Source organism: Oryctolagus cuniculus, chromosome 17, assembly GCF_964237555.1.
Source record: "Oryctolagus cuniculus chromosome 17, mOryCun1.1, whole genome shotgun sequence".
NCBI classification, from domain to species: domain Eukaryota; kingdom Metazoa; phylum Chordata; class Mammalia; order Lagomorpha; family Leporidae; genus Oryctolagus; species Oryctolagus cuniculus.
In genome coordinates, this window is record NC_091448.1 from 34,489,727 (window position 1) to 34,514,754 (window position 25,028).

General features: G+C 43.6%; 2 protein-coding genes and 1 non-coding gene across 7 annotated transcripts in view; 1 reads left to right on the forward strand and 2 right to left on the reverse strand.

Moving 5' to 3' along the window:
- Positions 1 to 302: 302 nt before the first annotated feature.
- Positions 303 to 23,276, reverse strand: SKA2 (spindle and kinetochore associated complex subunit 2). 3 transcript variants are annotated; one of them, XM_002719089.5, is made up of 5 exons: positions 23,176 to 23,276; positions 22,843 to 23,051; positions 14,644 to 14,730; positions 6,709 to 6,885; positions 303 to 2,488 (listed from the first exon to the last, which is right to left on the reverse strand). In XM_002719089.5, the coding sequence occupies exons 2-5, from the start codon at positions 22,873 to 22,875 to the stop codon at positions 2,420 to 2,422; spliced, it is 366 nt and encodes a 121-aa protein (XP_002719135.2). In that variant the 5' UTR covers positions 22,876 to 23,051; positions 23,176 to 23,276; the 3' UTR covers positions 303 to 2,419. The 3 variants fall into 3 exon arrangements, with proteins under 3 accessions (XP_002719135.2, XP_051680773.1, XP_051680772.1); XM_051824813.2 differs by lacking the exon at positions 23,176 to 23,276 and having other exon boundaries at positions 2,402 to 2,791; positions 22,843 to 23,000; XM_051824812.2 differs by lacking the exon at positions 23,176 to 23,276 and having other exon boundaries at positions 2,402 to 2,809; positions 22,843 to 23,000.
- MIR301A (microRNA mir-301a) lies at positions 19,403 to 19,464 on the reverse strand. The gene has a single exon (NR_162598.1). It is a non-coding gene; the product is annotated as a microRNA mir-301a (primary transcript).
- The window catches only part of PRR11 (proline rich 11), a 30,513-nt gene continuing 28,610 nt past the window's right edge, over positions 23,126 to 25,028 (forward strand). For 2 of the 3 annotated variants that reach the window (XM_051824803.2, XM_008271202.4), the window contains exon 1: positions 23,126 to 23,604. The gene's annotated coding sequence lies outside the window, so the exon portion shown is untranslated. The remainder of the gene's footprint in view (positions 23,605 to 25,028) is intronic. The other variant, XM_008271203.4, reaches the window with a different exon arrangement.

Consider the following 25,028-nt stretch of genomic DNA (forward strand, 5'->3'; position numbering starts at 1 on the left):
TGTCTTCAGTATACAGACAACCTGTTGTGGAACTCCTCAACTGCCATAATCTCATGAGCCAATTTCACTAGTAAATCCATTATTTGTCTACACATGTTCTATTCTATCACTCTGGAGATCACTTACTAGTGCAAATTAGATATTATAATAGTAACAGTTAACCTGATAACCAGGACAGAAACTGAGACTAATAGACAGGTAGTGGAAACAGCATGGATATGCTGGATAAAGGATTGGAGCAGAACAGCACAAGATCTTATCATGCTGCTTATAATGGTGCACAATTTAAAACATCAGACTTATTTCTAGAATTCTCCATTTAATATTTCCTAGATAACAAACAATGGCAAGTAAAACTGCAGATAAGAAGAGACTACTGTACTTAAATCTTAGGTATAATTCCAAAACCAAATCTTAACTACAGAATTGCAATACCTTTTTCCCTCTACACTTTAGTATAGCTTCAGCATTTTCCAGAATACTACAGTAACAATTCATTGGCACTTTAATCTTTTATTAGATAGATAAATCAAGAGGTGTCTGGCTCCTGGCTTTGAATCAGCATAGTTCCAGCTGTGATGGCCAATTAGGGGGTGAACCAACGGAGGGAGGACCTTTCTCTCTCTCTCTCACTGTCTAGCTCTAGCTGTCAAATAAAAAAAAAAATTTTAAAAAGACTTCCCTTTGCACCTACTATTAGCCAGATATGTGTGTGTATTGCTATTCATACTTTTCAGGATCTGTCTCTACTTTAGGCAATTACCTTATTGCCAATAATCATTTAAAAATAAATAGGGAGGGGTCGGCACTGTGGCGCAGTGGGTTAAAGCCCTGGCCTGAAGCGCCAGCATCCATATGGCTGCTAGTTCTAGTCTTGGCTGCTCCTCTTCCGATCCAGCTCTCTGTTATGGCCTAGGAAAGCAGCAAAAGATGGCCCAAGTCCTTGGGTCCCTGCACCAATGTCAGAGACCCAGAAGAGGCTCCTGGCTTCTGGCTTCAGATCACTGTAGCTCCGGCCATTGCAGCCAGTTGGGGAGTGAACCAACGAATGGAAGACCTATCTCTATCTCTACCTCTCTCTGTAACTCTTTCAAATAAATAAAATAAATCTTTAAAAATAAAAAATAAATAGGGAGACTAAAATATATATACACACAAAAACTGACAAACAACAGAAAAATGCTCCTCTAATTTCATTTGTAGGGGTTTTTTTTGTTTTGTTTTGTTTTTGACAGGCAGAGTGGACAGTGAGAGAGAGAGAGACAGAGAGAAAGGTCTTCCTTTGACGTTGGTTCACCCTCCAATGGCCGCCGTGGCTGGCGCACTGCAGCCAGCGTACCGCGCTGATCCGACGGCAGGAGCCAGGTGCTTCTCCTGGTCTCCCATGGGGTGCAGGGCCCAAGCACTTGGGCCATCCTCCACTGCACTCCCTGGCCACAGCAGAGAGCTGGCCTGGAAGAGGGGCAACCAGGACAGAATCCAGCGCCCCGACAGGGACTAGAACCCAGGGTGCTGGCGCCACAGGCGGAGGATTAACCTAGTGAGCCGTGGCACCAGTCCATTTGTAGGTTTTCATAGAGAAAGAACAATTATAATAATATAGGCTAACAGAGAACAAAGGTATTACTGAAATACAACAGGACGATCTAAAATAGCTTTTGAAAGCTAGCTCATGCTGCTGAGCATTAGCAGGCAGAAGGTTCAGAGGAAAAAATGTAAGGTCATCACAGAGAAGCCAGTTTATTACTTCAGCTAGGTTTTGTGGCAGACCACAAGTCACATTCTGGCAGTCCCACCAATAATGTGACCACATATGCAATCAACATTTTCAAAATGAAATTATATATCAATATATGCAAAGGGAGAATTTCAAAATATTTGTGGAAAATGTATATTATAAAAAACTGTGTATAGATATCAATTTTTACACCAAAATAAACTTACTTTTTAATTTCATTTCCCATTAATATTTTGAAGTATTTATATAATGTTTAGTACAAACATTTTGCCTCTCTTTTAATTACTATAGCATGCTCTTTTACATTTTGAATAACCAAAATGTATATAAATATTCCTTTTTATGATAGGTCAGAACATTTTATTAACTATACAAAAAGCAAACAGATGCAAAACAGTGTTAAGTGACACCTTTACCTGAAATTACAAGATTGTGTGTGTGTGTGTGTATCTAAAATCCTTTATTCACATTCCATCATTCTGACTGAACATCATTCATATAATATCTTCCTTTCTTATTTTCTCTCATTTGGAAACCATCATTACCCAGACACTCAAGCCAAACCTCTTTCTCCTTCACCAGCCCCCAACTCTGGAAGCTAAGTGTTAACAAGATATTTTCCTAAATTTCTTTGGAATTGATCGCTTCTCCATTTAAATTCTCTTTTGCAATTCCATTTCTTCATGGGTCTGGCATGTGAGATTTTAATTGCTCTGCTGCAGTTTTCTCTTCTTCAGTCAGTGGTGACAGCTAAAAAACAAATGAAAATCTTTATTTCAAGATCCTTTAAAGAGTACTAAAGTAGTTAAATTCTGCTTCATTATACCAATAAATGTTCCATAAGCTGATTTTTTATTTAAGATTTATTTTATTTATTTGATAGACAGTTACAGAGAGAGGTAGAGACAGAGAGATCTTCCATCCACGGGTTCACTTCCCATGTGGCCACCAGGGCCGGAGCTGTGCTGCGCAGATCCGAAGCCAGGAGTTTCTTCCAGGTCTCCCACGCAGGTGCAGGGGCCCAAGCTCTTGGGCCATCTTCTATTGCTATTCCTAGGCCATAGCAGAGAGCTGGATTGGAAGAGGAACAGCCGGGACTAGAACTGGAGCCCATATAGGATGCCAGCGCTTCAGGCCAGGGCTTTAACCTGTTGCGCCACAGCACCAGCCCCCATAAGCTTATTCTATATATGTAATCATAAATTTAGGAAGGGAAAGGGAAAGAATAGACATTTGAGTATCCATATGTAAGGTCCTATAATGTCTAAGTTTCCAAAGAACTTCTACTTAAATTAAACAAGACCAAGAAATAAAACAATTTAAGGACTGTACAGAATCAAAGAAGTCCTCTTTGGATGCCATATTCCAAAAGTATTTTTGAGGAAGAGATGTGAACAAAAACTGTCTGGAAATTTGCTCAAAGAAGTGGAGACTTGGACTAATTTTGAAGAATAAATAAAATGCTTTTAGCTGCAAATAGAAACATTTCAAAATAGGTAAGTAAAATTTATGATCATTACACAATAATTTCAGAAGACAGACTTCAAGGCTGACCCATTCAGCAGCTTAACAACACAAAGAACTCATCAGTTTTTCCATCTCACAGCTGACTGTCCTTGAGGATGGCTTGACTCTCAAACTAACAAAATGGCTCTAAAAATGCTAGGTACACAACTACATAAAATACCCAGGGGCTGGTGCTGTGGTGCAACAGGTTAACACCCTGGCCTGAAGCACCAGCATCCCATATGGGCGCCCGTTCTAGTCCTGGCTGCTCCTCTTTGATCCAGCTCTCTGCTATGGCCTGGATAGCAATGGAAGATGGCCCAAGTCCTTGGGCCCCTGCACCCGCATGGGAGACCAGGAGGAAGCTCCTGGCTCCTGGCTTCAGATCAGCACAGCTCTGGCTGTTGCAGCCATCTGGGGAGTGGATCAGGGGATGGAAGACCTCTCTCTCTCTCTCTCTCTCTCTCTACCTCTCTCAGTATCTCTGACTTTCAAATAAATAAAAATGAATCTTTAAAAAAATATGCAGAAGAAAAAAAGCAGCTTTCTCTGCCTAAGGTTCTCTTCAGTGAGGAAACTCTTTCTAATTACCTACTTCCAAATCTTCCCTCCTCACATGTCATTTGAGTAACAAACTCATTCCTTAACCACTGTTAGCGAAAGGAAAATCCATACCCCTTGCTAATGGAGTACATCTCTGGAGCTAAGGGTAGGCCCACCTTCACCTCAAGCATGTGATTGTGAGGAATGACACATATCTCAAGAAAACACTATGGTAGGCCGGAAAGATAACAGATGCTAAAAAATAAATAAATAAATAAAACAGGCAGCCAACAGTATCAACCAAAAGCAGGAAAGTATAAAAGCAGAAAGAAGGGAAGATAAATACATTTGTAAGGGACTTTCCCAGAACACCAACAAGCTGGCTGAAACAAAGGGTTATATGGGGAAAAAACAGGAAGTACAATCCAAAAATCACTCTAGTTACTAATCTGCCTAACTATATAGGTCATCTCTAGAGAGACTGCCAAATCTGGAACACACCAGACCTACAGAATCAGAATCTCTGGGGCAGTGCTGTCCAATAAAATTTTCCATCATGCTGGAAATATTCTATATCTGCACTATGCAATCAGTAGATGAAGAACTGAATTTTCAATTTTATTTAATTTATTTAAATCTATTTTATATAGTCACATACATCTCTTGGACAGCCTAGTTCTAAAACAATTGCAGGGGCTGGCATTGTGCTGAAGTGAGTTAAGCTTGTGATGCCAGCATCCTATATTGGAGACCCAGTTCAAGTCCCAGCTACTCCACTTCCAATCCAGAATTCTGCTAATGTGCCTGGGAAGGCAGCAGAAGATGGTCCAAATGTTTGGGCCTCTGCCATGCGTGTGGGAGACAAGTATGAAGTTCTTGGCTCCTGGTTTCAGCCTTGCCCAGCCCTGGTTGTTGGGGCTATTTAGGGAATAACCCATCAGATGGAAGTGGGGCAGCGCGCCAGCCATAGTGGCCATTTGGGGGGTGAACCAACGGAAGGAAGACCTTTCATTCTGTCTCTCTCTCTCTCTCACTGTCTAAATCTGCCTGTCAAAAAAAAATTTAAAAAAAAAAGGAATTCCAGATTCTGTGATTTTGATATGCAGCTGGTTTCACTATCAACGGACATTTGCCCAACATGTTCATATGGATAAAATGAAAACCAACTATACTTAATACAAGTCAAACAGAATTTCTCTCTTTTACTCCAAAAAACGAAAGTATGTTATTCTGGTAAGACTTGCTTGTTCTCAATGAATCCATATTATTCCTTGTGATCACTGTGCAAGACTTTTTAGATCATCTGTTTGTTGAATAAATCCTCAAAGAATTTTTACACAGATTAAGGCTGATTAATTAGCCGAAAAATTATAGAAGTTTTTCTTCTCTAACATAAATGTTTTGGTGCCAACATTGGGATATTACACATTCTTTTAATCTCTTTTTTCTATTTATTCTCATATTATTGTTTTGGAATTTGTTTTGTTTTCTTTCAGTGTAATTTTAGTTCTTTTTTATTCTCCATTTGGTGGTCACCTTTATAATTATTTTATCCCTTTTTTTTTTTTGGTTAGTTAATAGTCCCAAAATAATGTTAAAGTCCATTTTATTTTTTTAAGATTTACTTATTTATTTGAAAGGCAGAGTTACAAACAGGCAGAGGCAGAGAGAGAGGTTTCCATACACTAAATGCCTGCAATGGCCAGAGCTGAGCCGATCTGAAGCCAGGAACCAGGAGCTTCCTCAGATTCTCCCATGCGGGTGCAGGGGTCCATCACTTGATCACTTGGGCCATCTTCCACCTTCCACTGCTTTTTTTTTTTTTTTTTTTTTTTAATATTCTTTTTTTGACAGGCAGAGTGGACAGTGAGAGAGAGAGACAGAGAGAGAAAGGTCTTCCTTTTCCGTTGGTTCACCCCACAATGGCTGCTGCAGGAGGTGCACCGCGCTGATCCGAAGCCAGGAGCGAGGTGCTTCTCCTGGTCTCCCGGGTGGGTGCAAGGCCAAGGACTTGGGCCATCCTCCACTTAAACTCCCAGGCCACAGCAGAGAGCTGGACTGGAAGAGGAGCAACCAGGACAGAATCCAGCGTCCCGACCGGGACTAGAACCCAGGGTGCCAGCGCCGCAGGCAGAGGATTAGCCTATTGAGCCACAGCGCTGGCCAATCTTCCACTGCTTTTAACAGAGAGGTGGATCAGGGGCCAGCGCTGTGATGCAGTGGGTTAATGCCCTGGCCTGAAGCACCGGCATCCCATATGGGCACCGGTTTGAGACCCGGCTGCTCCACTTCCTGTCCAGCTATCTGCTTTAGCCTGGGAAAGCAGTAGAAGATGGTCCAAGTCCTTGGGCCCCTGCACCCATGTGGAGTCCAAGAAGAAGCTCCTGGCTCCTGGCTTCGGATCAACACATATGAGACATAGACATTTCATTCTTATCAATAATCCAAACTGAGTACTGAGTTTCAAAATACCAATGACTAGGGGTTTACCTTTCAAAGCAGCACTCATATCAAAAACTAAACAAATCCGCTGGCACCGCGGCTCACTAGGCTAATCCTCCGCCTTGCAGCGCCAGCACACCGGGTTCTAGTCCCGGTCGGGGCACCGGATTCTGTCCCGGTTGCCCCTCTTCCAGGCCAGCTCTCTGCTGTGGCCCGGGAGTGCAGTGGAGGATGGCCCAAGTCCTTGGGCCCTGCACCCCATGGGAGACCAGGATAAGTACCTGGCTCCTGCCATCGGATCAGCGTGGTGCGCCGGCTGCAGCGCGCCGGCCGCGGCGGCCATTGGAGGGTGAACCAACGGCAAAAGGAAGACCTTTCTCTCTGTCTCTCTCTCTCTCTCTCTCTCACTGTCCACTCTGCCTGTCAAAACAAAACAAAACAAAACAAAAAACTAAACAAATCCAACTTATCAACATTACCTCCAGGTCTGTTTGCTTTTGGAGTTCTTGTATCATGGTCATAGTCTTATTCATAGTAGCACAAATGCGGTTTTTAGTCTCTTTCTGCTCAGCAGCAATTGGTTTAAAGCGTGCATACAAAGTTTGATATCGAGACTTTATCGCTGACATTTCCTTTAAGAGTGTAACTGGATTTTTCTATATCAGGAAAAAAAGTTAATTATGTATATTAAATCATGGGAAGGAAAATTTAAACTTTTTAAAAATTAAAATATATACAACATATTGTATCATCCATTTAATTGAACACTGCTGAGTACTTAATTAGAAATTGTGCAAAAAAGGATGGGAGATGCAAGAACAAGGAAATTTAAGACTTAAGTTCTATTGTCAGTGAATTTCTAGCCTCAGAACAGAAATAACCCACAAAAATAATGAACAATAATAAACACCAAATAAAGACACATTAGATATCTCAGATTTGACGCACAGTTCGCAATCATTTATTATATATTATTTCTTCAATTGAATTTTATAAATACTATCCAGAAGAATATCAGATACTATTTGTATTGTTCTTTAAAATAATACAACTTCAAAACACTTATAAAACATACTATATTAGGGATAAAGCATGTAAAAATTCCAATTTATTTATATACTTACAAAATGCAAAATACCAACTCTACCTACAATGATTTTTCAAATTCATTTTCTAATGAAATATCTAAAATTCATTCTAATCATCAATATCTAATATCAATATTCATTCTACTATCTAGCTACTATTCCATAAAAGATATTTCAATTGTATTCTTTCTGCCACATAATACTGTAAATTTTTTTTAATACTGTCATTTTTTATTCCCTGATGGTTTCTGGCTATTCTAATTTTTTTCCACTCCCTCCAATACCCATCTGTTTGTTCTTGGCACATTACCTACCTCACCAACTTCTATGCCAGGAAGACAGAAACCATCCAGAAGAGATTCCATTTTTGGCTATTTATCCCCAAATGAAAACACCTATGAACATTCATTCTCATCTTTATGCAAAGTCTAACAATACCACTATTGTTTCTTCCCCATATTCTCTGTAACTTTAAATTTCCTGTATTTCAACATTTTTTAAATCTTCCTTTATAAAGACTTGAAAAACATACATTAGGCAGGCATTTGGCCTTAAAGTTGAAACACCAGTTGGGACATCTGCATTCCATATTGAAGTCCCTGGGACAGAGTCCTAGATCCACTCCTTATTACAGCTTCCTGCAAATGTGTACCCTGGGAAACAGCCAGTTAGTTCAAGAAGTTGGTTCCCTGCCACTCACGAGGGATATTTGAACTCACTTCCCAGCTCCTAACTCTTGGATTTGGCCTGGCTCAGCTTTAGCTGATGTGAGTTCTATCTGCTTGCCTCTATGCCTCAAATAAAAAAAAAAAATTTAAATACACACAGACACAGATACTCAGACCATGTCCTCCTGTCCCTATACTGGGAGGGGGATGGTGGTGGTAAAATTAACTCTTTATCTTGATTCTGTTGTCACTGAAAAACCAATTTCATTTTTTAAAAAATATTAATTTATTTATTTGAAAGGCAGAGATAAAGAGAAGGAGAGACAGAGAGAGGTCCTCTATCTTCTGGATCACTTCCCAAATGGCTGCAACAAATGGGGACAGGCTGAAACCAGGAGCCCGAGGCTTCTTCCAGGGCTCCCATGTGGGTGCAAGGGCCCATGTTCCCTTGCTTTCCCAGGAGCATTAACAGGGAGCAGGATCAGAACTGGATCAGCCAGGACTCCAACCAGAGCCCACATGGAATGACAGTGCTGCAGGCTGCTGCTTAACCTGCTGTGTCACAGTGCCAGCCCCCCAGTTTCATTTTTAAAAATTTATTTATAAGGGGACCAGTGCTGTGGCATAGAAGGTTAAAGCCGCCACCTGCAGTGCCGTCATTCCATATGGGCGCTGGTTCGAGACACAGCTGCTCTACTTCCAATCCAGCTCTCTGCTGTGGCCTGGGGAAACAATAGAAGAAGGCCCAAGTCCTTGGGCCCCTGCACCCAAGTAGGAGACCTGGAAGAAGCTCCTGGCTCCTGGCTTCAGATTGGTGCAGCTCCGGCCATTGCAGCCAACAGGGAAGTGAACCAGCAGATAGAAGTCTTCTCTCCCTCTGCCTTTCCTTCTCTCTCTGTGTAACTCTGACTTTCAAATAAATAAAAAATCTTTTTAAAAAATTTGTATGGAGTACTTGGGCCCCTGCTACCACGTGGGAGACCCAGAAGAAATTCCTGGCTACAGCTCGTAACTATGCCTTTCAAATAAATAAGTAAATCTTTTTTTAAAATGTATTTATTCAGGGATATGGCATATAGGTTAACCTGTGGCATATAGGTTAACCTCCGCCTGCAGCACCATCATCCCATATAGGTGCTGGTTCAAGTCTCGGCTGCTCCACTTCCAACCCTGCTCCCTGCTGATGGCCTAGGAAAGCAATGGAAGATGGCCCAAGTCCTTGGGCCCCTGCACCTGCATGGGAGACCTGGAAGAAGCTCCTGGCTCCTGGCTTCGGTTCGGCCTAGCTCTGGCCACTGCAGCCATTGGCTCTCCCTCTCTCTCTCTCTAATTCAGCCTTACAAATAAATGAATGTCTTCAAAAAAATTTATTTCTTTATTTGAGAGGTAGAGTTACAGACAGCGAGAGGGAGAGGGAGAAAGAGAGGGAAAGGCAGAGGGAGAGAGAGACAGATAGACAGACAGAAATCTTCCATCTGCTGGTTCACTCCCCAAATGGCCACAATGGCCAGAGCTGGGCAGATCCAAAGGAGCTTCTTCCGGGTCTCCCGCGTGGATGCAGGGGCCCAACCACTTGCGCCATCTTCCACTGCTTTCCCAGGCCACAGCAGAAAACAGGATCAGAAGAGAAGCAGCCGGGACTAGAACCAGAGCCTATAACAGATGCTGGCAACACAGGCAAAGGATTAACCTACTGTGCCACAGTACCAGCCCCAATAAATAAGTCTTTTAAAAAAATATTTATTTCAGATCCAGAGTGACAGAGAGGGAAGGAGCAACAGAGAGACCCTCCATCTACTGTTCCGCTCCCCAAGATCCTGCAGCAGCCACGGCTGGAGCAGACCAAAGCGAGCAGCCCAGAACTTCCCTTAGGTCTCTCATGTGGGTGGCAGATACCCAAGCACCCAGGCCACCTGCCTTCCCAAGGAAGATGGATTGGAAGCGGAGGAGCAAGGACATGAACTGACACTTCCATATGGTAATGCAGGGTTTGCATGCAATGGCTAACCCATTGCACCACAATATCCACTACAATTTCATTTTTCTCACTTCAAATTTGTCACCAAGCTTTGTAAACCTATAGTATTGTTCCTCAGTTTAACATCCCATAGACTCATATCCCTTACCAAATTATTTGAAACAATCAAAAGATCAAGTTTGGGGCTGGCACTGTGGTCCAGTGGGTGAAAGCCCCAGACTAAAGCACTGGCATTCCATATGGGCCCCAGTACTAATCCCGGTTGCTCCTCTTTGTATCCAGCTCTCTGCTATGGCCTGAGAAAGCAGTAGAAGATGTCCTAAAAGCTTGGGCCCCTGCACCCACATGGGAGCGCTGGAAAAAGCTCCTGAATCCTGACTTCCAATTGGTTCAGGTCTAACCATTGCATTTGGGGAGTGAACCAGCGGATGGAAGACTGACTCTCTCTCTTTCTCTCTCTCCCTCCCTCCCTCCCTTTCTCTGTAACTTTTTTTTTTTTTAAAGATTTATTTATTTGAAAGACTGAGTTACAGAGAAAGGTAGAGACAGAGAGAGAGGTCTTCCATCCATTGGTTCACTCCCCAGATGGCCGCAACGGCTGAACTGCGCTGATTCGAACCCAGGAGCTTCTTCCGGGTCTCCCATGTGGGTGCAGGGGCCCAAGGACTTGGACCATCTTCTACTGCTTTCCCAGGCCATAGCAGAGAGCTGGATCAGAAGAGGAGCAGCCGGGATTAGAACCAATGCCCATATGGGATGCCGGCGCTTCAGGCCAGGGCATTAACCCGCTGAGCCACAGCACCTGCCCCAACTCTAGCTTTCAAATAAAAATAAATCATTAAAAAGAAAAAAAGGATCAATCTTGCTATACGGCTTATAATCTTTGACTCTTCAGCCTTTCTTTAATTCTTTCCTGTTCCATCTTCTTAAACTGAACCTTTTAAAAATATTTATTTATTTATTTGAAAGCCAAAGTTACAGAGAAAGAGAGAAAGAGAGAAAGAGAGAGGACTTGGCATCTTCCACCTGACGCAGATCTGACTATTGTAGCCACTTGGGGAAAGATGCAGCAAATGGAAGATCTCTCTCTTTTTCTGTCAATATGCCTTTCAAATAAATAAATAAATATTTTAAAAACTATTGATTTTTATGCAAAGTGACTGACACCTCCAAATCATAAATGGTTCTGGAATGAGGAAATACAGCTAAACAAAATTATATGTATGTAACATGTGGGTATGAGTATATAACACTCTCCAAAGTGGTTTCCATATAGTAATGTTCAATTAATATTTACTACCAGGGCTGGCGCTGTGGCGTACTTGGTTAAAACTCCACCTGCTGCACTGGCAATGGCAAACTAGGTTAAATCTCTGCCTGCTGTGTTGGCATCCCATATGGGTGCACGCTCGAGTCCCAGCTGCTCCATTTCTAATCCAGCTCTGTGCTGATAGCCTGGGAAAGCAGTGGAAGACAGTCAACGTCCTTGGGCCACTGCATCCACATGGGAGATCTCTAACTCTGCCTTTCAAATAATAAATAAATAAATCTTTAAAAAATTTGGGGAGTGGGCCGGCGCCGCGGCTCACTAGGCTAATCCTCCGCCTAGCGGCGCCGACACACAGGGTTCTAGTCCCAGTCGGGGCGCCGGATTCTGTCCCGGTTGCCCCTCTTCCAGGCCAGCTCTCTGCTGTGGCCAGGGAGTGCAGTGGAGGATGGCCCAGGTGCTTGGGCCCTGCACCCCATGGGAGACCAGGATAAGTACCTGGCTCCTGGCTCCTGCCATCGGATCAGCAAGGCGCGCAGCGCGCCAGCCGCGGCGGCCATTGGAGGGTGAACCAACGGCAAAGGAAGACCTTTCTCTCTGTCTCTCACTGTCCGCTCTGCCTGTCAAAAAAAAAAAAAAAAAAAAAAAATTTGGGGAGTGAACCAGTGGACGGAAGACCTCTCTCTTTTTCTCTCTCGCTGCCTCTGCCTCTCTCTAACTCTACCTTTCAAATAATAAATAAAAAAATATAGACCAGGCTCTCCTCAAAACTTTCATTTAAAAATATATATATACTGGTGCTAGTTAAGATGCCTGCATCCCCTACCACCCATATCAACATGCCTAGGCTGGATACCCACCCCCGGCTCCAGATGCTAGATTCCTGATAATATATTTACCACAATTTTTTTTAAACAATAATAATGGAAAATGGTTTAACTGCTTTAGAAAAGTCTGGTGGTCTGCAGCTGCTGTGGTGGTGTAACAGATAAAACCACCACCTGCAGTACAGGCATCCCATATGAGCAATGATTTGTGGCCTGGGGAGTTCCACTTCCAGTTCAGCTCCCTACTAATGGCCTGAGAAAGCAGCAGAGGATGGCCCAAGTACTTAGACCCCCACACCCATGTGGGAGACCTAGAAGAAGCTCCTGGCTTCTGGCTTCAGCCTGGCCCAGCTCCAACCACTATGGTCATTTGGGAGTGAACGAGAGGATGGAAGATCTCTATCTCCTTCAATGTAACCCTGATTTTCAAAAATAAATAAATAAATCTTAAAAAAAGGCTATTGGGCTATACTAGATAGACCATAAAATTCACCCTTTTAAAGTATGCAATTCAACAGTTTTTAGTATATACATAGAATTGTACAAGTATCACCACAATCATTTTTGAACATTTCTATACTTATTAGTGCCCATACGTGATGATGGCAGAGTAGGCAGTGGCTTAACCACAACGCCTGCCACTGTAAATTTCTAGTCTACTGGCAAGGGCTATAGAAGATATTATTAATGATTTAAGGCTGACGCCATGGCTCAATAGGCTAATCCTCCGCCTGCAGCGCCGGCACCCCAGGTTCTAGTCCCGGTCAGGGCGCTGGATTCTGTCCCGGTTGCCCCTCTTCCAGTCCAGCTCTCTGCTGTGGCCCGGGAGTGCAGTGGAGGATGGCCCAGGTCCTTGGGCCTTGCACCCGCATGGGAGACCAGGAGAAGCACCTGGCTCCTGGCTTCGGATCGGCACAGTGCGCCGGCTGCAGCGCGCCGGCCGCGGCAGCCATTGGAGGGTGAACCAACGTTAAAGGAAGACCTTTCTCTCTGTCTCTCTCTCACTGTCCACTCTGCCTGTCCAAAAAAAAAAAAAAAAAAAAATTAATGATTTAAGTGGTAAATTAATGTTAACATACAATGCCTGGGGGCAATCACCATGGCGCAGGTTAACCCTCTGCCTGCAGTGCCGGCATCCCATATGGGTGCCAGTTCTAGTCCTGGCTGCTCCTCTTCCAATCCAGCTCTCTATTGGCCTGGGAAAGCAGTAAAAGATGGCCCAAGTCCTTGGGCCGCTGCACCCACATGGGAGACCAGGAAGAAGCACCTGGCGTCGGATCAGAGCAGCTCTGGCCATTGCAGCCATGTGGGGAGTGAACCAATGGAAGAAAGACCTTTCTCTCTGCCTCTCCCTCTCACTGTCTGTAACTCTACCTTTCAAATAAATAAATAAAATCTTAAAAAAAAAAAAAAAAACATACAATGCCTGGAGAGTGTGTTTTTATTTTCATGCGTATGTATACTTCCAGTTATGATTTTGTGGCATATAAACACAGTTGATACTTCTAATCAACCTAAACTTGGACTCTAACTACATAATTTTACACAAGAATCACTTGTTTATATCACAAAATTTAAAAAACTAATGGTATAGCATCATCTTCCTCAGACAATATCATGACTGCAGGACTTCTCCCCTAAAAGAGCCACTGACCTAGAGGTAGGTATATTTGGAATTTCAGAGGCTTTCACGGAAGTTTGTACCTCTGAACTCAATGATTCTTTGTTTCTTTTAAGATTTATTTATTTATCTGAAAGTCAGAGTTACACAGAGAAGGAGAGGCAGAGAAAGAGGTCTTACATCTGATGGTTCACTTCCTAGTTGGCTGTATCGATCTGAAGACAGGAGCCAGGAGCTTCTTCTGGGTCTCCCACGCAGGTGCAGCGGTCCAAGGACTTGGGCCATCTTCTCCTGCTTTCCCAGGCCATAGCAGAGAGCTGGATCAGAAATGGAGTAGTCGGGACTTGAACCAGCGCCCACATCGGATGCCGGCACTGCAGGCTACAACTTTACTGGCTATGCCATAGCACCGGCACCAATGATTCTTTCTTTAAAAGTTAGAGGGGCAGGCGCTGTGGCGAAGTAGGTTAATCCTCCACTTGTGACGCTGGTATCCCATATGGGCGCCGGTTCTAGTTCTGGCTGCTCTACTTTTGATCCAGCTCCCTGCTGATGGCCTGGGAAAGCAGTAAAAGGTGGCCGAAGTCCTTGGGCCCCTGTGCCCATGTGGGAGACCCAGAAGAAACTCCTGGCTCCTGGCTTCGTATTGGCTAAGCTCTGGCCGTTGCAACTATTTGGGAGTGAATCAGCAGATGGACGACCTTTCTGTCTTTCCCTTTCTCTGTAACTCTACCTCTCAAATAAATAAATAAAATGTTTTTTGAAAAAAATAAAAGGTTAGAAAAAGGTAGCCACACATTTCACAATTTGTACAGTACACGGTGACTAAGCTTCCAACACAAGATTTTGAGATATAACTTAGTAATAATATAATAATTGTTATAATTTATTAGTATTAGACAAACTATCCAGAAAACATTTTTATAAAATATCAATTAAAGAGGCTTATTAATTTTGTAGATTACCTCGCCTGCTGATTCAGGATGATTAGCCTTGATTTCATATTCCAGCCTGTACTGAATGTAATCCAGATCAGAGTCAGCTTTCTGGAACTAAAGATCAGCACAAGTCATCATTTTGTAAACCAAGCCATACTAGTAAAAATTACACTTTAGTCCTTCTTTTCACTTAACACTATTTCTTTTTTTTTTTTTTTTTTTTTTTAACAGGCAGAGTGGACAGTGAGAGAGAGAGACAGAGAGAAAGGTCTTCCTTTGCCGTTGGTTCACCCTCCAATGGCCGCCGCGGCCAGCGCGATGCGACCGGCGCACCGCGCTGATCCGATGGCAGGAGCCAGGAGCCAGGTGCTTTTCCTGGTCTCCCATGGGGTGCAGGGCCCAAGCACCTGGGCCATCCTCCACTGCACTCCCGGGCCACAGCAGAGGGCTGGCCTGGAAGAGGGGCAACCGGGACAGAATCCGGTGCCCCGACCGGGACTAGAACCCGGTGTGCCGGCGCCGCTAGGCGGAGGATTAGCCTAGTGAGCCGCGGCGCCGGCCAACACTATTTCGTATTTTAATAATGTGATAACATACTTTTTGAAAATTTAGACATAAAAAGTATATAATTCATACATTAGCCATAATACTTGTGCTCTATTTAAAAACTTGAAGAATAGTTAATATTTCAAAAGTCATTGGGTGGGAGGGACGTTATGGGGGGGAAGCCATTGTAATCCATAAGCTGTACTTTGGAAATTTATCTTCATTAAATAAAAGTTTAAAAAAAAAAAGTCATTGCTCTGCATCTCTCTTAGATTTCAAGCCAAAATTGAAACAGTAAGTATGGACTGTCACAGATTAATGCATTAAGCAAATAATGACTTCAAGAATTCTCTAGGATCACAACACTGTCATCAATTATGCAACGTTTTTTTACCTCTGATGGAAAATGTGGTTTTAATTTAAAACAGAAAACCAAAATTTTTAAGATTTATTTATTTGACAGCCAGAGTGACACAGAGAAAGGGAGATCCCTTCATCTGCTGATTCACTCCCCAAATGGCTATAACAGCTGGGGCTGGGCCAAGCTGAAGCCAGGAGTCAGGAACTCCATCCAGGTCTCCCACATAGGTGGAATGGACCCAAATATTTGGGGCAATCTTCCACTGCTTTCCCAGGAGCATTATCCATATTCTTGAGGTCTGTTGTATCTGCACAGTAGGAATACTATATTATGTGCTATTGTGCATATCTTCCCAACTCCACTCTGATAACCATCATGCTGGTAGGTGGAACTGACAGGGTAGAAATGAACAAATACAATCCCCACTCTGAATTTGCCGTTAAACCTTTATATTCATACCACTGCTTTCAAACAAAATTTCAGGGACTGGCACCGTGGCTCACTAAGTTAATCCTCCGCCTGTGGCGCCGGCATCCCATTTGGGCACCGGATTCTAGTCCCGCTTGTTCCTCTTCCAGTCCAGCTCTCTGCTGTGGCCTGGGAGGGCAGTGGAGGATGGCCCAAGTGCTTGGGCCCCTGCACCCACATGGGACACCAGGAAGAAGCACCTGGCTCCTGGCTTCAGATCGGCGCAGCACCAGCCATAGCGGCCATTTGGGGAGTGAACCAACGGAAGGAAGACCTTTCTCTCCGTCTCTCTCTTCTCACTGTCTATAACTCTACCTGTCAAATAAAACAAAAAATTTTAAAAAATTTCAGATCTCCATACCCCTTTAAGTTATCTACCCACTTCTATTTAGAAAATATTTCAGGGGCCAGCCTTGTGCCACAGGGTGTAAAGCCTCTGCCTGCAATGCCAGCATCTTATAAGGGCATGCCGGTTCCTAGCCTGGTTCCTGTCCCAGCTGTTATGCTTTCAATCCAGTTCCCTCCTAACGCACCTAGGAAGATCAGCAGAAGACAGCCCAAGTAATAGGCCCTTGCTACCCACATGGGAGACCCAGCATGATGCTCCTGGCTCCTCATTTCAACCTGGCCTACCCCAATTCGTTGCGGCCATTTGGGGAGTGAACCAGCAGATGAAAGATCTAACTCTTTCACAAAAATTAATAAATCTTTCTTAAAAAAGAAAATGTTTTGGGGCCAGCGCTGTGGTATAGTGGGTTAACTCCCTGGCCTGAAGTGCTGGCATTCCATATGAGCGCTGGTTCGAGACCCGGCTGCTCCACTTCAATCCAGCTCTCTGCTATGGCCTGAGAAAGCAGCAGAGGATAGCCCAAGTTCCTGGGCCCCTGCACCCGCATGGGAGACCCAGAAGAAGCTCCTGGCTCCTGGCTTCAGATTGGCGCAGCTCCAGCTGTTGCGGCCAATTGGGGAGTGAACCACCGGAGGGAAAACCTCTCTCACTCTGCCTCTCCTCTCTCTGTGTAACTCAAATAAATAAACAAATAAATAAAGCTTTAAAAAAAAAAAAAGAAAATGTTTCAGAGAAAAAATACAATTTTAAACAATTTTATTGTGCTGGCGCTGTGGCACAGTGGGTTAATGCCTTGGCCTGAAGTGCCAGCATCCCATACGGGCGCCAGTTCGAGACCCGGCAGCTCCACTTCCTATGCAGCTCTCTGCTGTGGCCTGGGAAAGCAGTGGAGGATGGCTCAAGTCCTTGGGCCTCTGCACCCACATGGGAGACCTGGAAGAAGCTCCTGGCTCCTGGCTTCGGATCGGCACAGCTCCGGCCGTTGCGGCCATCTGGGGAGTGAACCATCGGATGGAAGACCTCTCTCTCTCTGCCTCTCCTCTCTGTGTAACTCTGACTCTCAAGTAAATAAATAAATCTTAAAAAAATAAATAAATAAACAGTTTTATCCCTTGATGGGCACTTGGGTTACTTCTACTTTTTGCTACTGGAATAATGCTCCTATGAATGCGAGTGTACAAATATTTCTTTAAGGCTCTGTTTTCAATTCTTTTGCATATATACATAGAAGTAGAATTGCTAGAACATATGGAATTCTGTTTTTAAGTTTCTGGAAGCAGAGTTACAAGAGAGAGGGGGAGACAGAAAGATCTTCCACTGCTTTCCCAAGCACGTTAGCAGGGAGCTGGATCAGAAGTGAAGGAGCCAGGACTCAAACCAGCACCCATATGGGATGCCAGCGCTGCAGGTGGCAGGTTAGCCCGCTATGCCACAGCACCACCACCTCTACTACCACCCCACTCTGCTTCTGATCCAGCTCCCCACCAATGCACCAGGGAAGGCAATGGAAGATGGCCCAAAGACCTAGGTCCCTGATACCTATGTGGAGACCAGGATGGAGTTCCTGGCTCCTGGCTTTTACCTGGTCCAGATCTTACTGTTGCAGCCATTTGTGCCGTGAACTAGCAGATGGGGTCTTTGTCCCTCCCTCCCTTTCTCTGTTGCTCTGCCTTTCAAATAAATAAATACCCTTTAAAAAAAAGTCCAAATACTAATACATGGAAGGGGGGGGTCCTTTTAAAAATTCATGGGATATGGTATTAAAAGATGTTTCTTTTGGAATGAAAAAAAATTTTTTAATCCATGCATTGTTTTTTCTTTTTAAAAAAGATTTATTTATTTGAAAGGCAGAGTTACAAAGAGATAGAGGCAGAGAGGTCTTTCAACCGCTGGTTCACTCCCCACATGGCTGCAACAGCCAGAGCTGGGCAGATCCGACGCCAGGAGCTTCTTCCAGGTCTCCCACATGGGTGGAGGGGCCCAAGCACTTGGGCCATCTTCTACTTCTTTTCCAGGCCATAGCAGAGAGCTGGTTTGGAAATGGAATAGCTGGGACTCCAATCAGCACCCATATGGGATGCTGGCACTGCAGGTGGTGGCTTTACCTGCTATGCCACAGAAGCAGCCCCACTGCATTGTTTTTTCATAGTACAGCTTTATCACAAACTTTTTGAAGATCACTCATATGCATGAATTTCAATTTTTCTGCGCCAAATAAACTTATCTTTAATTTCATTTCCTTACCAAGCTCTTGAAGTACCTTCATACTTCATACAACAACATAAATGAGTTTAGTGCAAGAACCCAATCACAGAAGGCTATACACTGTATGGTTCAATTTATAGACAATTCTAGAAGAAAAACTAGATCAGTGGTTGCCAAGGAGTTTCAGAAAAGGCTGACTGAAAAGGGGCACAAAGGAACATTTTCAGGTAGCGGAATGTTCTAAATCCTGACTGTGGTAGCAGTACATGACTGTATGCATTTGACAAAACTCATCAAATTATATACTTGGTATTAGTGAGTTTTATTGTATATAAATTATATCTCCACAAAACTCATTATTTAAAGAAAAAAAAAACAAGTGAAGCATTCATACTTTATTATATCTCATAATAACAAAAATGAATTTTCAATTATTTTTAAGTTTCAAATTCAAGCATTTTCTACACACTATACAAAATTAGCACTAATTAAGACTTGGAGCAAGTTACCATAGGAAATAACAGAGATTGTTTTCATCACTTATTAATTCCTGATAAAACCTAAGATTTGCCAGAACCCATCCAAATCTGTTATAGAAAGAAAGAAATTACAGAGCACAAGACAAGACATAACAACTTGAGATATAAAAAGTATTTTTTCAGTGTTTCATAACACAGTACAGTACTTAGCTTTTAGATAGTTTAAAAGTTTTTAAATTATGACTTTCTTGAAAAACACTGTTGGTAATAAAAGTATACAGCGATTTTCGTCAACAAAGTTTTGTGGTAAATTATTCACAAACACTGAAGGAAGAAGTAAAACAAGAACAAAAATTATGGTGTGCATCCTGCTTTCAGATGCTTTGACAATACTATTGCACTGCTAGCTGTAAAGTACAGTAGTGCAATAAAGTCAGAGCATTCGTTAGCAGTAATAAGAAGGGAAAAAATCATCTTGCATCAGTTGAAGCTTCAGTGAAAACAAAATGCTATTTTGGACAGAAGACATTCAAAACCTAAAAATGTTTGTATCAGTGTTTAGGGGGAAAGCAGGTATGACTTAAATTTCAAAGAGATATTTTTCTGATGACTATAATCAATATACAAGCAGAAACACACATAGATATAGAAAGGAAGTTTGTAAATATGTCCTAAGCCTTATTAGTAATTAATATGGGTATTAGCAATACCTTAAGATGAGTATTAACAAAAGCAGCTATAATTACTAAGGCAAAGCTGTTAAAAATATTCCTGTTTTCTGTTGTGATATTTTCTTAGCTCCTTCTCCAAGATAATTGGTTAAATGTCTATAAAATGAGTTCTTTGAATAAGAGTATCAAAGAAAAGCAAAGCATAAGTTTCTCAATCTCTGTATACTCAATCTATCACTCTGGAATTGTAAACACAATACCAAAAAAAAATTTTTTTTTTAATCTTATGGCTTTTTACCTCTAGATTTTACTGATGGAAGAGCCAGCCAGGGAATCAATGTATTCTAAACAGGAAAACATTAGCCCAACTTAACTGAATACTTTGGAAGGAAATTTTAAAATCCCTGTTAACTCCTGAAATAAATATAGGAGAACATATCCATTCCCTTCAAACTTTGTCAGATGTAAACCCAGAAACAGAATACTATCACATCATATCACATTGCACTACCTTTTGTGTACAATCACTAGTGACTGGTGCCACAAAAGGACACTAGACAAATACCCATCAATAAGTGAAGGGAAGAAAGTCAGAGAACAAAGGTTACACTACAATAAGCTTATTCCCCCATTAGTAATGTTGATTGATGCAAAAATACATTTCCATTATTTCCACCAACCTCCCCTTAAATGATTCAGTTCAGCTACTTAGCTGAACTGAGCCTACTAAGAAATGGACTCAAATTCCAAACAGCTGAAACATGAGATTTTTGGCCTGAACTCCTGGGCCACATAACTCAAATATTAGAATTTTTAAATCTGCTAGCCAAGTATCAGGTTTTAAAGATAAATGTTTAATAGATAAATGTTTAACTTTCTGAATTGGAAGCTAATACAAACAAGAAACATGAAAAACAATTAAGAGGATCAGGCTGTCTACACAACTAGAATAAGAACTTTCTTTTCAAAGTTAATATGCATGCCCTTTTCACCTGTTAAATATTCAATACTGGTTCTGTGGCAAATCCTTTATTTGGGTAATGTAAAGCCCAAAATTAGAAGATTGCACAGGATATCATTTATGTTTAGAATCTAAACTGGTTCACAGATAACTTTTTTTCCTAAAAGTACATGGCAAATCTGAAAGTGCAAGGTTTTATTAGCTAATCAACACAAAGTAGTTATATTAAAAACAATAAATAAAGATCTGAAAACATTTTAATTATGAAAGCAAACCAATAACTTGAAAGATACAAAAGCTACTACTAACTTATTTGCAAGTAATAGAAGAAAGGAAAGAACCTGCTTTCTTTTTTCCTCTCTTCATAAAGAATTTTAAAATGACCCAGTAATTCAAACAACAGTTGAAAACTTAAAAGCTTGGCTACTTCATAATTGTCTAAATCCTACTTTTTTTTTTTTTTCAAAATGTTTACTTAACTGTCTTTCCCTAAAAATAAAATTTGCTCATTCTAAGGAAATCTTGTGAGAGTACTGGCCAGAAAAAGTTTAAAAACTAAGCAACCAATTTGAGGGGGAAAAATATCTGTTAAAAGCAGAATTAGCATCAGTAAGCCTCCAACATTTAAGCAGACATATCTACATCTGGAGGGAGGCAACCAGAATGGGAGGGGCAACATTTTATGTCTGCTGCTAGAAGCAAACTACAATACTTAACACAGCTTGTTTGCTTGCTGTTAAAAAAAAAAAAAAAAAAAAAAAAAAAAAAAAAAAAAAAAAAACCACTAACAATAAAAATAACAAACTTTGAACTAAATGTTCATTCATTTGGAAAGCTAGGGAAAATTCTTCGCTGCCATTTCTCCCCCCACCTGCCTCCATCCTCACAACCCCTCCACAAAGAAAATTTACACACAAGATGTTAAGAGCAATTTGAAAGCATTCAAATCAACTTTGTGTATGAGAGGCACTTCAATCCACTAAGACATCGGAAGAAAGGAGATACATCAAGGCATCGCATTTTCTGCAGTAGCAGGGGGGGTGAAGATGGTGTCCGTTTCTTCCATCACCAGCACATGTCCTTTCCATAGCAGAAGTTAGAAATTCAAGATTCAGCCTGGAGACAGCAGAGCACAGGCGTAAGTGATACCTAAGCAGTAATGCCAGGGGCTGGCCGACGGGTCTCGGATGGAGAAGAAAGAAGTTTCCTTAGTACACGTAATCTTATTTTTCTTTAACAAACAAAAAAGACCGGCGCTCAAGGATGGGTGCTTCTCCCAAATCCCACGTTTTTCGAGGTCAGCCCGATCTGAAACAATCGCTAGTGTAGGAGGGAAAGGACCGAACAGAGGAACGAAGGAAAAAGCGCGGGCGATCAAGCTGCTGGTCCAGGGACGGAGGGAGGAGATAAAGAGGAGCGCGGAGGGGCAGCTCCGCCAAGAACACGAGCAGGACAGTCCCCCAGCTTGGCGGCCTCTCGCAGGCCACACACGCCGGCAACAGCGGGGCCACTTTCCCAGACGATGGCTCGGCTCCCTACTGTCGCACCTCGAAAGCGGGGTGGCTCTACCGACCCAGTCCCGTCAGCGCCCCGGGAGTGGGCTCCCCCTCACCCAACGCTTGCCACCTCCGGGCCAAAAAGAAGCGGGTCCAGGGGGCTGCCTTGGCCGCTCGCGAGGTGGGCACTCAAGTCCAGCACCCTTTCTCGGGCAGTCTCAGCCCGCCCTCGAGACCTGAACGGCTCAGCCCTGCACCTCCCTCCCCGCTCAGGTTATTCCCCACCCCACCCTCCATCGCCCTTTCTTGGAGTGTGAACGACCTCTCCCCTTCTTGGGGCCTCTGGGGAACCATTCCAGCCACTTCTGAGTGGAAACACGGACAACGCTGCCTGCACCAGGGGCAGCTCCCCGAAGGACAGAAAAGCAAGGGAAAGCAGGGAGCAATTCCAAAGGCCCGCACCCTCAGCATCTCCCGCCATTTCCCTCACGAGTTACCCGGATGTAACCCCTTCCCCGCGGCGGTTAGGAGCCCAGGCGGCGGCGGCTCCCTTTGGTGCAGGAGGAGGGAACTCGAGTCTGGCCCAGCCTCCGCCACCCAGAGTTTCCGGCGACTCCAAATCGCGGCCCACCTTCGAGGCCACTGAGGAAAAATGAATTACCCGGTAGAACTCCTTCACTTTGCACTCACCATCAGTTCCAGCTTATCGACCTCCGCCTCCATGTTGAATAGTTGACATTCCTCAGACCGCGGCGGCGCTTAAGCTGCAAGCTTTACCAGCACTGAGGGTCTCTATTGGACAGCTGTCACTCAACATCTCGCACTCATTGGCTCCTCCGTTTCCCCGGCGCCCGCCCATTGGTGACCGAGTAACGCCCCTCGGCATGAAACACATTTTCCTGTTGGGCAAAGACACAAAACGCCGCGGGAGGATTGGCTGCCGGACCCATTTTTTTTGCCATTGGCTGCCCCCTCTCCTCTACTTTCAATTTTACAGTTGGGGCTCCGCTGGGGAGAGCTTACGGTTGGTGCAATCGGAAGAAGAGCCAACCAATTACACAAGAGCTTCCACCGGCAGCACAGCGGCCGCGACACACCTTCTTTCCTCTCCGGCTTCCCCGCCCCTTCTCGCCCGCCTTCCTTGTATTCATACCAGAAGCGCCTCAACTCTGATTGGTCGGAGCGTGGTGCGCTCCCAGCCAATCACAAGCCAGGCTATGACCCTCCGCCAGCGGGAGGGCGAATCCCGAAAAGACCGCGTCTGTGATTGGTCCCTCCGTGACAAGGCTTTAATTTTGAATTTTTCCTATGGCGTGCGACAGGCCAGTGCCCGGACTTCATCTCAGCCCCAGGCTCTTAGACTAGTAAGTGCAGGGGCGACTCTCGGCTACCTGGGCTCGCGCCGTCCGTTAGCGGGGCCTGTTGCTGCTTGTGTTCTTATGGCTTAAGGAGGTGAGGACTTTGGCTGGACTCGGGACAGAGATGGATGCGGAGGTGTGGATGGGCGGTTTGGGGCTGGGGAAGAAGCGCTAGATTTGGCTGCATCCCAACAATACTTCTGTCTATTTAACATCCCGCAAAATATGCTCGGGACTCTCATCTGACTTCCTCTTTGCTCATTCTTTTTCCTCCTTGCTACCCAAGGTGGGTCCGCAGACTAGCGGCAACGGCTTCACCTGGTCTCTTGTTACAAATGCAAATTACCGGGCCCCACCCAGACTGATTAAATCGGAATTTGTTATCTTAACACGATTCTCCCTTGTGATTCTGGTGTTCTGGACTGGAACTAGTACTGGGTGACTTCTCGTAGACCGAATACCCGCTCATTTTCTGTCAATTCTAAAAGCGCACCCAGTTGATGAGGTGTCTCACACCGTGCTGGACGAGGCTTTAGGGAACTGTAATCGCTTTTGACAGACAACACAGGAACTAGAAAAAGCAAGGGTTCCCAGCAGAAGACGTAAAACTAAATGGAAGCAAATATCAGGTGTTTGAGAAGAATCACTTCAACCGATCATGGAAATCGATTATTTGACTGAAGCCTATTTGTGAGGGAGTGTAAAAGATCCCCATAAAAATGTGCTTTAGAAAACGGTAATGAAATGAACTGTTATTTCCTTCCGTTACTGCCACACCTTGGAAGTTCCCCTGATCAAAGAACGTTTCATATCACAGGGTGTAGTTTTAACAGAAGCAGCACTGCCAACTCCCACCAAAAAAACCAAAAAAACAAAAACAAAAAACCTGTAATTCTTACTCTGTTATTTAATTGCATCTTCCTACTGGAAAGTGTTTTGTACCCATCCTTTAGCCATATAAAGATGTGAATTGATTAACTAAATCCTTCCTGACCAAGAGATTTCTCAGAATGTAGTTGCATTAACACATATTCTCTTAACTAAAAAAAGAAAACACTAGCTGGCTAGCTCCTAGAGAATGATTTTCTTTTTTCTTAATTTTTTTTTATTTTTATTTTTGACAGGCAGAGTGGACAGTGCAAGAGAGAGACAGAGAGAAAGTCTTCCTTTGCAGTTGGTTCACCCTCCAATGGCCGCCACAGCTGGCACGCTGCGGCCAGCACACGGCGCTGATCCGATGGCAGGAGCCAGGTGCTTCTCCTGGTCTCCCACGCGGGTGCAGGGCCCAAGGACCCGGGCCATCCTCCACTGCACTCCCGGGCCACAGCAGAGAGCTGGCCTGGAAGAGGGGCAACTGGGACAGAACCCGGTGCCCTGACCAGGACTAGAACCAGGTGTGCCAGCGCCGCAGGTGGAGGATTAGCCTATTGAGCCGTGGCGCCAGCCTTTATTTATTTCTTTTAAAGATTGACTTATTTATTCATTTGAAAGGCAGAATTAGAGAGGGAGAGAGAGAAA